At 36.7% G+C, this 12,655-nt stretch overlaps 2 protein-coding genes across 5 annotated transcripts; both read right to left on the bottom strand.

The window, feature by feature from the left end:
* Nucleotides 1–200: 200 nt before the first annotated feature.
* Nucleotides 201–5,429, bottom strand: ttc4 (tetratricopeptide repeat domain 4). Of its 3 annotated transcripts, none has more exons than XM_065955591.1 (10): nt 5,141–5,428; nt 4,897–5,014; nt 3,564–3,725; nt 3,320–3,397; nt 2,789–2,913; nt 2,608–2,694; nt 1,498–1,739; nt 1,217–1,301; nt 805–887; nt 201–522 (listed from the first exon to the last, which is right to left on the bottom strand). In XM_065955591.1, the coding sequence occupies exons 1-10, from the start codon at nt 5,249–5,251 to the stop codon at nt 423–425; spliced, it is 1,191 nt and encodes a 396-aa protein (XP_065811663.1). In that variant the 5' UTR covers nt 5,252–5,428; the 3' UTR covers nt 201–422. The 3 variants fall into 3 exon arrangements, with proteins under 3 accessions (XP_065811663.1, XP_065811665.1, XP_065811664.1); XM_065955593.1 differs by having other exon boundaries at nt 5,178–5,428; XM_065955592.1 differs by lacking the exon at nt 2,608–2,694 and having other exon boundaries at nt 5,141–5,429.
* Nucleotides 5,430–6,320: 891 nt separating this feature from the next.
* On the bottom strand, nt 6,321–10,282 carry pars2 (prolyl-tRNA synthetase 2, mitochondrial). Of its 2 annotated transcripts, none has more exons than XM_029280956.2 (4): nt 10,127–10,282; nt 8,798–9,143; nt 7,562–7,807; nt 6,321–7,470 (listed from the first exon to the last, which is right to left on the bottom strand). In XM_029280956.2, exons 2-4 carry the CDS (start codon nt 9,125–9,127, stop codon nt 6,589–6,591), a joined length of 1,458 nt encoding a protein of 485 aa, XP_029136789.2. In that variant the 5' UTR covers nt 9,128–9,143; nt 10,127–10,282; the 3' UTR covers nt 6,321–6,588. The 2 variants fall into 2 exon arrangements, with proteins under 2 accessions (XP_029136789.2, XP_065811662.1); XM_065955590.1 differs by having other exon boundaries at nt 8,798–9,140.
* Nucleotides 10,283–12,655: the final 2,373 nt, after the last annotated feature.

Raw genomic sequence — 12,655 nt, 5'->3', positions numbered from 1 at the left:
AAATTTTGAGGTCTTTGATGTGAAGTAAGAGCGCTCTGGGTGTTTCTTCGTCGTTTTTCATGTTATATATTTGTGTTCTTTTTAAAAGCACTGACAGAAATTACAATCAATTTGTAAACATTCAGTTTGTAGATTTTATCTCTTTAATTGATTTCTGGTCATTTCAGTTTCTCTGATTAAGCACTTCAATAAAAAAATCCTTCTGTTTTAAATCTGTTTTAAATTTATTTTTCTGTCAATAAAAAACAACAAATCCACGATGGTCCATGTTGTAACCATTTACACTTATATTTAATGTAGAACAGCATGCACTGCTCTCTGCAAAGACAGACATACATGCTTGCCTTGCCGGTGTCTCTTTTTCAAGAACAAAGTGAGTCTTCTGGTGTTTCCAAAGTTCAGGATTTTGGAGACCTGTGTCTTTACAGTTCTTGTGTTTTCTTTCCTGTTAAAAACTGTTTGGTAAAAGGTGAGCCGTTCACCACAACGATGAAGCTCGGAGTTCCTCCTTTGACAAAAAACCTGTTGACCAAAAACAAAAACAACAATCAAGATGTGAAAGAAGGATGTCCATGAGTGTCAAAGAAGTACGTTAAAGGAAACTTAGACAGCAAGCCGCCAACGAGGGAACTTCCCAGGTGACCCATTTCCTTATTGGTTCAAATGAAATTCCAAACAGACTAATCTAAAGGTAGGAAAACACTCAGACACAGCGACAAAAGAGCACAATACATTCAAAATTCTCAGCAGGTAAACAATGCTAACAACAATGATAAACGTTAGCAGCCCTGACTTTAACTGTACCTTTTATGCTGCAGCACTTTCAAAAGCGACGTCTGTGGGTTGACTTGGTAGAGAGTCTCCGTCTTTCCATCTTCAAAGTACAGCTGGAAAGAGTCAAATATAGATGATTAGGATTGAAAATCAAGTACTTATTATTTTAATCATCAGGAAAACTGTCCTGTGTTTGGTAGTGAAATAAAACATTTGACTCTTACTGATATTCTTTTATGAATTCAGCATGTTCCCCTGCTATCGTTTGTAAGGAAAAGATGATTCCACAAATTTCATGGTTCAGAACTGAAGAGTGAAAAATTACACCTTCTGTTGACATCTCTAGGATGATGCTGTGTAAATGTCTTAACACTTTAATTCATGTCATGTCTTGCAGTATTTACGATGAGGGACCAATCAAATTAAGGCAGAACACACAAACCTGAAGGTTTTGCGGGTGGTATTTTCTGTCCGCATCCCAAGGTGGAAGTTCCTCTCCAAACATGACCGCGATGTGATCCATAAAACTGGAGCAAGAGAGAAAAAAGGTGATTGTTAAAACAAGTAACGCATACATGAAGATTTTGTCAGATGAAAGAGAGAGATGAGAACTTCTGAAATAGGCTGATTGGCTGTAAAAGATCTGACTACATGTTGGTGACAATAGGCACAGAAATGCAAACAAACAAGATGAATTGAGGTAAAAGAAGACGAGCAGTTTACCAGCTGTTCTCACAGAAGGCAGAGATGAAGTCACTCTGCTGGTGTTCTGGATAGAGGAAGAGAACGGGCCAGTGCAGGAAGCCCTTCTCATCCAGGAACACCTGAGCCCCCATCACCTCCTGAGAGCTGAGGCCGTCCACACTGAGCTGTGCTATCGCTGCAGAGGAGCCTTCGTCCTCGTCCTCACTGTCTGAAGCACGCTGACGAGGCTTCACCGGCTGCAGGAGCTTAATGCCACGACCCTGCATGAAGCACGGAAAATATATCTGATAAGTGCTCCAAGAATAATATGGATTCACGCTGAAGACGACAGAAATTATGAAATATTAAGTTAAGAGTCAGATTTGACAGAGTGCTGAAGTTATGACGGAGTTAAAGAGTGAGGACACCAGTCTGTCAGGCTGCAGCCATATTAAGAGAAGTCTTAAGTCTGGCTCACACTGTGCCATTCTTCCCCGATTGTTCAAAAGTCGGGGTGGCATGTCAGCTCACACTGTACGACTGAATCGTTTACGACGTCCGACCAGATCTTGAGATCGACGTGCTCACACTGTACGAGTGAAATCGGGACGGAGCGTTGACAATTGTTAGTAAAGTTTCATTTTAAAAAAACAACGGACGACGGTTGGTGAAAGAGAAGGAAGTGGAAGTTGTTGTAGGATATAGAAAAGTTGATACAATCGTAGATATATGGAGACAAGTTTCAGAAAAGTGCTGCACTGATGATCTGTACTGAAAAGTAAAAAAAAGAAAAATTGCCGGGTTGCGTCCTGCCGCTGGTCGCCATGACGACAGTCCTCCCTTGTCTCTGGTGATTATATTGTAGTCACACACAACTTCTTCGGATTTTAAATTCTAAATATCAAACATGTTTGAAATAAATCCGACGATCGCCGGGCAGATCGGGGACGTTAAGATTGGATCTTTGGACCGCTCACTCTACGAGATAATCTGAGCAGAGAATCGGGTCCGAGCAGCCTCGAGTCGGGAGCGACGCTGCGATTGTCGGGAAGAATCGGAGCTCAAATCAGCCCGATGATCCTGCAGAGTGAGCCGGGCTTTAGAGGGAAAGTCCAACTTAATCTGTTCCTCACTTTTTATAATTCTTACCGTTATAGCAGCCAGAAGAGTTTCTTTCACACCGTGCAACTTCTTTTCTTTGGCCTTGGCCTTCCTGGCATCTCTTTCTGCTGCTCTCTAAAGCACAGAAAACAAAACAAGCTTTATGCTTTCAGAATAAAAAAAAAAAACATCAGCCCCTAAAATCAGCTGAACCAATGAGTGATTGCACCTTGTGCTTATCTGCTTCTGCTCTCAGCTCCAGAAGCTTCTTGTCTGTGGGATGGGCCTTAAGCCCCTCATCACACCACTGGAGCGCCTCTGCAAAGTTTCGCAGCTTGATACAACACTGAACACCTGCAGAGACATGACATTTGCTTTTCTGATAATTTGGTATTGAACACATGAAAACTATCTTTGTCATTTATAGGACGAGTTCTGTTGCAGGCTTCAAGATGCTACAAACACTCATTGTTTTCTGATTACGTTTACTGTAAAGTCTTCATTATTGTTTGTTAACTGTCTGTTATATTCATGTGTCTGGGGCATGTTTTAAATGTGCAATATAAATACTGATTTTTTACTTATTTACATTTAAAGTTTTTGGATTTAAGTGTACATTTTAAATGACCCAAATGTTTTCTCATACTCATGAGTCTTTGTTTTGTTATTTGCCAAACACGTTTTTCTTAATGCTCCAAATCAATTGAAATTGCCTGTATGAGAAAGCTTCCATAGAAATACAGGCTGTTTGTTTTCATACCTCTGATCAAAGCTTTAAGATGATCTGGTTTGATCTTCTTCGCAGCTGTAGCATCATTGAATGCAGATCGCATGTTACCTGAAAGACGACGGGAGAAACGTGAACAACACATGTGGAGGCTTTTAAATGGAGAGATATAAATAATAATAAACTCTGTGATTTTATTATTTCCAAGCCATTTAATTCAAACATATTTAATGTTATGATGTGAAAAGCAGTAGTGTAATGTCTGTGACCTCCTCACCCAGGTAGAAGTGTGCTGCTGCCCGGTTGGTGAGGAGAACTGCGTCGAGCTCCTGATCGCCGCTTTTCTTCTTCAAACCCGCCGTGTAGGACACGATCGCCTTTGCGTAGTTCTTCTCCTTGAAAAACTCGTTTCCCTCATCTTTCATGCTCTCTGCTTGCTCTGCAGAGGAATGAGGGATAAATAGATTTAATCAATCACAATTTGTTATCACATACAGAGGTGTCAAGTAACGAAGTACAAATACTTGGTTACCTTAAGTAGAAATTTTGTGTATCTATACTTTACTGGAGTAATTATTTTTCAGCCGACTTTTTACTTCTACTCCTTACATTTTAAAAATCACCTCGTTACTCCTATTTCATTCCGGATTGTCATCGTTCAAAAAAAACAAAACAAAACAAAAAAAAAACCTATCCAGATAAATCGCGCCATCCGGATAGAGTGAATTTGATTGTGGTTGGATGAGAAGTATAAACATATATCATTCCAAATGTTTCAACATTAACATTTTAATATAACATTAAAGTCATTATGGCCTTTAGAAAAATGTTTCTTTGGGGAGGTGCTGTAGAGCACTATAGACCCCTGTGGCCTTTCGGGGCCTTTAGCTTTTAAGCTTTTGTCCTTAATGGCATTTTTCCCCCTTACATTCCTTTTACTTTTATACTTTAAGTAGTTTTGAAACCAGAACGTTTACACTTTGAGTAAAAAGCTTGAGTTGATACTTCAACTTCTACAGAAGTCTTTTTAAACCCTAGTATCTATACTTCTACCTGAGTAATGAATGTCAATACTTTTGACACCTCTGTGCACATATAGAGCTGTTACCTCATACGATAATGTTACATTGTTGATCAAAGGGGTCAAATAATAACAATAATAATAATAATATTAATAGTTATATTAATAATAATAATAATAATTATTATTATTATTATAATTATAACAATAACAATAATAATAATTAAAATAATAATATTAATAATAATTATTATTATAATTATAACAATAATATTAATAGTTATATTAATAATAATAATAATAATTATTATTATTATTATAATTATAACAATAATAATAATAGTTATATTAATAATAATAATAATAATTATTATTATTATTATTATTATAACAACAACAATAATAATAATTATTATTATAATTATAACAACAATAATAATATTAATAGTTATGTTAATAATAATAATAATAATAATTATTATTATTATAATTATAACAATAATATTAATAATAATTATAATTATAATAACAATAATAATAATAATAATATTAATATAATTTCTGATACTAAAAGCTGTTGTCCACCTACCAGCTGGGGGTCTGTCTTCATCGTGGATGATGGCCTGAAGACAGGCTAGTTCAGGGTATTGTTGAGGGTCAATCTCTTCAGGGGCAGTTTTCATGAACATGGGAACTTTATTAAACTCCTGGATGAACAAACAAACACAGGTCAGAAAAAGCCCCTGAAGTTTCAGTCAGGTCAACCTGTTAGCTCACTTTCACAGAGACACACGTGATTATTGTCTCAGGTAGATAAACAAAAAGGGTCTCACGTCTTCCCAGTTCTTCTCGCTGAAAGCATTTTTATACCTCTGACTCTTGAATTTGTCCATCAGCTCCTCCATGCCGTCGTCGCTGTCGTGTTGAACCTCTGATGACGCCATTTTTATTCTTTAATATTTACACACAAGCTCCTTTTTTAATAAATACAAAATATTATTAACCTATGACTGGACGGTAACACAACACTGAAGATGTTATAGAGTTACACTTCCTAGAAAATGCCCAGCTCCTTGTTTACGTTTACACATGTGCATGAGCGGTTCTACGTCGTAAAAGATCCGTGCTGAAACACAGCGCTGATACAATAGTTCCGCCCCCGGCTGTAACGAACAGACAGAGGATACAACATTTATAATCAAATAATTGACATCTAAAATCACCCATGTATTAAGATCTATTATATTTTTTGCTTAGCTACAATAACCTTGCAATAGATGTAATGTTTATTACACCACCTTTATTATCTAGCAGTGTTGGAGAGAACACTAAATTAATGAATGAGTTAAGACGGGAGATCATTTATTTCCTTTATTATAAAGGTAAAATAAAACTAAATGATAGGACGTACATCTGAATTAATATACATTTTCCATAAAATTGACATTTTTTATTGGACATTTACTTGTAATACATTGTTTTTATATTATTTTGATTAATTATTGTATTAATAATAATTATTATAATAATTAATTATTATCAATTATTATTATTTATTTATTTAATTAATTATTATTTATTTATTATTTTCATATTATATATTCTATAAGCACTTCTTCATCTTTTACAGTTATATAAATTATTAAGAACATAAGATGCATATTCCTAAATTAATGAACCTGATTGTATTTTAGTATAATGGAATTGCTTTCATTTGAATAAATACACTTTTCCTGTAAAAGGCTGAACTGTGTTTATTTTTTTACTTGACATGAAGGTAATAATAATTTATTTTGTGGTATTATTACTTTTATTTGTATAGAGAACCTGATTACTGCTGTCATTGTATAAATGTAAAGTGTATCATGGCTGTATCTACAGGATTTAATGTTATGTGAACAAACATTAAGTTTTACAAAGATGGAACTAGTGTGTAATAATCGCAAATAAACAAAAGGACATAAAAACAAACAAAAGAATATGAACATAGTCAGACGTTTCTGTTCACTGGTGTGAGATCATGTTTCTTTATTATCACAGGAACATAAAAAAAAGGGAAAATTTGACTTTATGGTTTATAAAAACATGGTAAAGAAAAGTGATCTAATCAATACATCATGGCTTCTATCTTTGGGGGGCGTAAGACAAAACTTAAAAGTAAAAAAAACTTCACATAAAAGGCCTTATTCTTCCTGCCCCTCCCCCTCACTTATTGAATATTTTACATTTTTCCTTTTACAAAGAATGCAAAAACATTTAATACCCCATCCACAGTTTTTAATCACACAGTTTCCACTCGTCCCAGGAGATCTAACAGTCCATCTTTACTGAGAAACATCGTCTCACCTGTCTGCTGACAGATCACCTCATACCTGGGGGTTTCCTCCACAGCTGCCTGTCCCACCACAACAACATACGGGTAGCCTAGTCTGCTGGCATCCTTCAGCCTCTTCCCGATGGTCATCTGTGTGCGGTCGTCGAGGACTACTTCACCTCTCAAACGAGGCAGAGTCTCTCCCAAAGTGTGGACTAGTTCCTCCGCTAAGATCGAAGCCTCGTTGACCTTACTGCCTTTTTTGGGGGGTAAAACACACACCTGGTACGGGGCGATGAGGCCTGGCCAACGGATCGCGTCTTCTGTTGACATCACCTCAATGGCGGCCGCTAGAATACGGGTCACCCCAAGACCATAGCATCCCATCTCTGCGACACAAGGCTTGTTCTGTGCATTGCTAAAGGTGGCGTTGAAAACATCAGAGTACTTTTTACCTAGGTAAAAGGTATGGCCGACCTCGATCCCCTTTGACTCCACCAGTGTGCCAGTTTTGCACTGCGGGCACTCCGTTCTGTCTGAAGCCAGGGTCTCCACATTAGCAGAGAAGGAGCAGCTCCCACAGACCAGCAGCCTGTCCTCTCCGATGTCCGCCGGCAGCTGGAACTCGTGGGAGAGCTTACCCCCGATGTTACCCGTGTCCGCCTGCACCTGAACACACCGCAGACCCAGCCGTGTGAAGAGCCTGGCATACGCCGCGCACACAGATTCATAAGTCTCAAAAGCTGCTTCCTCACTCGAGTCGAACGAGTACATGTCCTTCATGTAAAACTCGCGCCCTCGGAGCAGACCGAACTTCGGCTTCGGTTCGTCCCTGAACTTCCGAGTGATCTGTTTTTTGTTTTTTTTTTAAAACAAGAAATCAAAATATAATAACTGCATCTTATAACGAGTCAAGTAGTTGCATTAGAGTAAAGGCTACCTGGTAGAGAAGTAGAGGGAGCTGTCGGTAGGAGAGAGTCGTCTGGTGGGCCACCAGAGTGGTCACTGCCTCCTCGTGTGTCGGGGCCAGGCAGTAGTCGGCTCCATGGCGATCTTTCAGACGGAGCAGCTCCTTTCCCATCAGATCCCAGCGCTCACTGGTTTTCCAGAGATCAGCTGAGCACAGACTGGGCATGTCCAGCTTCTGTCCACCTATGCCCTGCATCTCCTGGTCAATGATTCTTACCTGTTGGTTTAAGACAGCAGTTGGGACATTTTTTAATAATCAAAATAAGGAAAGTTACATTAAAACTTTTTTTTATCAGGTTCATTACTCTCGTGATCTACTTCTATGGGGTAGTGATTTTCCAGAAAGTTGTTCCAAAAATAAATCTTAATTGACTAAGAAAGTAAAAAGGATAAAACATCCTGCAAAACAAAAAATACTAAATTTAGTTAGGATGAACAGTATATGATTTGTTTTGATTAATTTATTTTGGTGTCATGCATACAAAGTGCCCAACCCTCATGGGCTTATAAGACACCAAAGAATTCAGTTGCAGTGGTTTACATTTACAAATCATAACATTACAAAGTTACCAGCTCCTGTCACAGTTCAGTCTAAAACAACGTGTTCTGTATTTTTTCCGCAGGCTTTAAAAACAAAATCTGCTATAACAAAGATTCCTTTTTTAAAACACAACTCATGTTTTTCATCATCTAGCCAAAAGAAATCAACATAAATTGAAGACATTCTTTTAAAAAGAACATCCCTGATGTCAGCGTACATCGGGCAGTAAAACAAAAAGTCGTTTTCAGTTTCTCCTAACTCACACAACAAACAAACTGGGTCTTCCTCTGGCATGGCATTAAACCTGCCGGTCTCTACAGCTAAAGGCAATGTTCCTGAACGTAGCTGAGCGCAGAGGGATCTTTGTCTTTCGGTTAAATTAAATTTAGCATAGGCTTCTACACTGTAGCAATCCTTTATGAGACAATACGTTCTTAGTTTTGGTTTGCACATTATATCCACAGACTATTTCTCTTTGTACATTAGAAACATATTATTTTTTATCTCCTGAATATCACAAGTTAACTTATTTAGAAAAATAAAGGACATATTATTCTTGTGGAAAACAGATTTTATCACCTTTGCCCATGTATATTGATATCTGCTATATTCATGTTTTTGTCATATATTGTACTTTATTATAAAATTATTAAACAAAGCAGTTACCAGCTTCTCCATGGAGCGCACAGTGGCAGGAAGGTAGTAATAACACCCGGGGTTGGATGGATGGATAAGCCCAGCCTGCTGCATGAGCCTCTGGCTCTTACACGTCATCTCTCCCTGTAGACGCGTGTCCGCCCCCACATCACGCAGGTTTGCAGGCTGGTAGAGGCGAGACACCAGGAGTCCGGGCTTATGGATGTGTCTGGAGCTGGTGGAGGCCGGGTCGGTGACGTGTTCAGCAGCGCAGCCCGAGTGGCCCCTCCTGTGAAGGAATGAAGTTCTGTGGAGGCGCTGGACGACTTTGGGCCAGATCTGATGCAGCGTGGGCTCCATGGTAGATTCAGACCTGCTGAACAAGACAAAATAGTTTTATTAATAATAATAATAATAATAATAATAATAATAATAATAATACAATGAGCTGAAACAAGAGTCATATTACAAAGTTTTCAAGCTTTTAATGAATATGTGTGAGAGTCATGCATCCAATTAAAACCGACCTCATCTGGCTTGCAGAAATTATCTGATTTCTTAATTATAATACACTCTATGAATAAAAAGTAAAATAAAAAAAGAAGAAAAACACATCAGTTGATGAATGGTTTGCAGAACTGAGAATATTCGGGCACATTAAGCTAAATTGTTTCATTAAATATGTCCCACTTTATACACCTTTAACACTGAATATGTATATTGAGTACTTTACATATTGATGATATTAATACTTAGGAACAAACTGAGACTGTGGAAGTCTTTGGATTCAGAGACTCTGAAGCAGTCGCCCTGCAAGACACCGTGCAACTTCAACTGCAAACCTGTCAGTGCTACTCATTTATTTTCTGCTTCATTTACAGTGAAATACGAATACTCGTCTATATTTATGTATACAAATACTTTTAATATACCTTTAAATAATTTTCTGTGATATTTCTGATGTCTTCTTTGTTTAGTTTATTTTCAGTATTGTTCTTATTTTTTGTTTCCTTTCAAAATTTAAAAACTCAATAAATAAATAAATAAATAAATAAATAAAAATAATAAATAATAAAAATGGATGGACGCGTCATGCAGGTAATAAACAGGTAAATTCAAGGTCGTCACAAGTTACACAATTAATAGCCTAATTAATTCTTGGTATCCGCTCCACAGAAACATTAACAGATTTATGTTTCCTCTGTTGTTTTAAATATAAATATAAAGTGTCCACACACCTGTGACAGCACAAATACATGACACATAAACCCTTCTGACTGACAGGTCAGCTGTTAGCTTTGGTTAGCTCTGTTAGTTAGCACACAATGACGTCAGTACGTGTGCAAAAGCAAAACTCACCATGAGACGGGACTTATATCTGAATGTTTCGAGCTTATTAACAGAGAAAATTAGCAAAAGGAAGCATTTCTATGAAGTTGTCAAACTACAAAACACTGAAGGTCTCAGCTCCATGCTTCTGTCTTCCTTAGCCTCAAACCTGGAGGCTGATGTTGGAATGCGACACCGCCACCTGCCGGTTGGGAGGATTACTGCGGTCTTTAGTGGCAGTACGGGTGACAAGCAAAAACTTTTGCAATTTTTTTTATCTTTTTGATAAATATAAAATTATTTGATTATTTGATAAAATTATAAATATTTATTTTTATTTTTTTATCCTTTGCTAAATATAAATAAATATGTGTAACTCTTCACAAAAATCTCTGACAGCAACATTTCCTCAGCCTGAGCACTGTATGCTGAATAAAAAAACGCTACTCAATATTTTTACTTAATTCGTTTTACTTATTTTAACTTTTCTTATTTGGAAGGAACAGGAACACTGGCTTTGACACTCATAAGAAAACAAAAGGCCGAATATTTCCCTTATATACGGTGGCCCTGAAGTGCAAAACACAATGACAGATCAAAAAACACAACCACAAATAAGAAAACACAACGACAAATTACAAAATACAACGACAAATAAGAAAACACAATGACATTAACTTTAGCTGTGTTTTCTTATTTGTTGTTGTGTTTTGCACTTCAGGGCCACCGTACTAATACTCTTTTTTTCTTACACATATTTATCTCATTATAATGTCTCCTCTCTGGTGATTTAGCAGTTTCTGCACTTATAATCAAACAGACTTTGTACTTAGTTTAAAATAACACACTTAACAACAATATTTTAAAGATGTGATATTAACACTATGAATACTGAATTAATTAAGTTCAAAGTAAAATAAATTAATTCTACCATCATGTTCTGTGCAATTTAGATTTTGACTTTAAGGTTCTGACAACAGGAAGCATTTACTTTTAAAGGGAAAGAAAGAGGCGATGAAGGACATAAAGATGGAAATTAAATGACCTGCGAACACATTTAATGAGTCATTCAATGTCGGCAACGCTTCACTTCCTCAAAGAGTCATGATATATATTTACGTACTAGGGATGTAAAATTACGTAACCATATTTGCTTTGTGTCAGTGGAAATATTCTTCCTTTTTTCCCACGGGAAAGAAGCACACATGTCCAATGATATTGAAACAAAAGAAGCATGAAGTCTGTTTTCAATGTTGCTATCAGTATTCCAACATCAGCAAATGGTTACCTCCCACCCAAACTGTAAACAGGATGTGACAGATATTTTTTCATTTAACTTTTATTAACATTACTTAGAGGTAAACCCTCATCTACAAAGACTTAAAACACAATTTTAATCAAACAAATAAAAAATAAACTATTGGCAGTGAGAAGGCAAAACCTCAAATAGTTTATAAAAGTAGTTAAAAATTAAAAAGATAATTTGATAAATAAATGGAGATAATTCAAATCTCAAATAGGATAAAATTATGTTAAAAGTGACGGGAGTGACTGGGAGGTTTAAAGGCTTTATATGTGATTTTTTTGATCCAGCAGATGTCGCCCTTGAGCACCAGCATGAAACCAAAACAACTCACGCTGCATTGTTGTGTTAGCATGCTAATGCTAGCGATCTTTATTATGCTGGTATCTTCACACTGCATGTAAATTTACCTGAAATGAGCGTGATCTAGAAACACAGTTAAGCAGTGAGTACAGTATGTTATTCTTCTTTTCTCTAGTCCCTCAATTAAACAACTTTTATACACGAGGGGAGGAGTCAGCCGGCCGTCCGGGCGATGTAAACAAAGTGAAGATAGGACTCTGAAAACTCTGAAAACATCACAGACAGTGGGACTCGGGTGTTACACCCATTGTAGACAGTCATGACTCACAGAGTTATTTTCAGAGGATATACTTGATTTATATTATATTTAAGTGTGAAAAATCACATAGAAAGACTTTAAGTACAGTGTCAGAAAATATGTGACTTTCACACATTACTTAAACTCTGTTTAGAGTCTAGCTGACAACCAAAACTCCTAAGCATCGACTCAAAACACTGTTTGTGCTTTAGGACAAAGAATTATGTATTTTTTTTTCCAAAATGTCCAAAATCCTAAAATAACAGCCGCATACATACCTCCCTCTGATAAGAAACCAAAGCATGCATGGCAGCAATTCAGCTTTTCAAAAACTGTGCCCTGTTAAAGTAAATCATAGATGCAACCAACAAGTATCAGACATTTATATTTGTGAAAAAAAACTTTGAAAAAAAGACACAGACACAAATCATTTTATAGGAGACAGAGATGGAGAAATATTATGTATAAAACAGGAAACACATCACTTTGAAATTCTACATAAAAAGTCTGAATCAGTAATGACATGTTTGATAGTTTTCTGTCTATTGATGAGTTTTTATTGAACACGCTGTAATCTAAGTGTTCTGTTGACAGGACGCTGCAGTCTGTGTTAATGCACTTTTACTGTCTTTAAAGGATTTTATGTTTTTTATGT

This window comes from Labrus bergylta, chromosome 6, assembly GCF_963930695.1.
Source record: "Labrus bergylta chromosome 6, fLabBer1.1, whole genome shotgun sequence".
Taxonomy (NCBI): domain Eukaryota; kingdom Metazoa; phylum Chordata; class Actinopteri; order Labriformes; family Labridae; genus Labrus; species Labrus bergylta.
The sequence above is the reverse complement of the archived record's forward strand: the minus strand, read 5'-3'. Positions and strand labels throughout refer to the sequence as shown.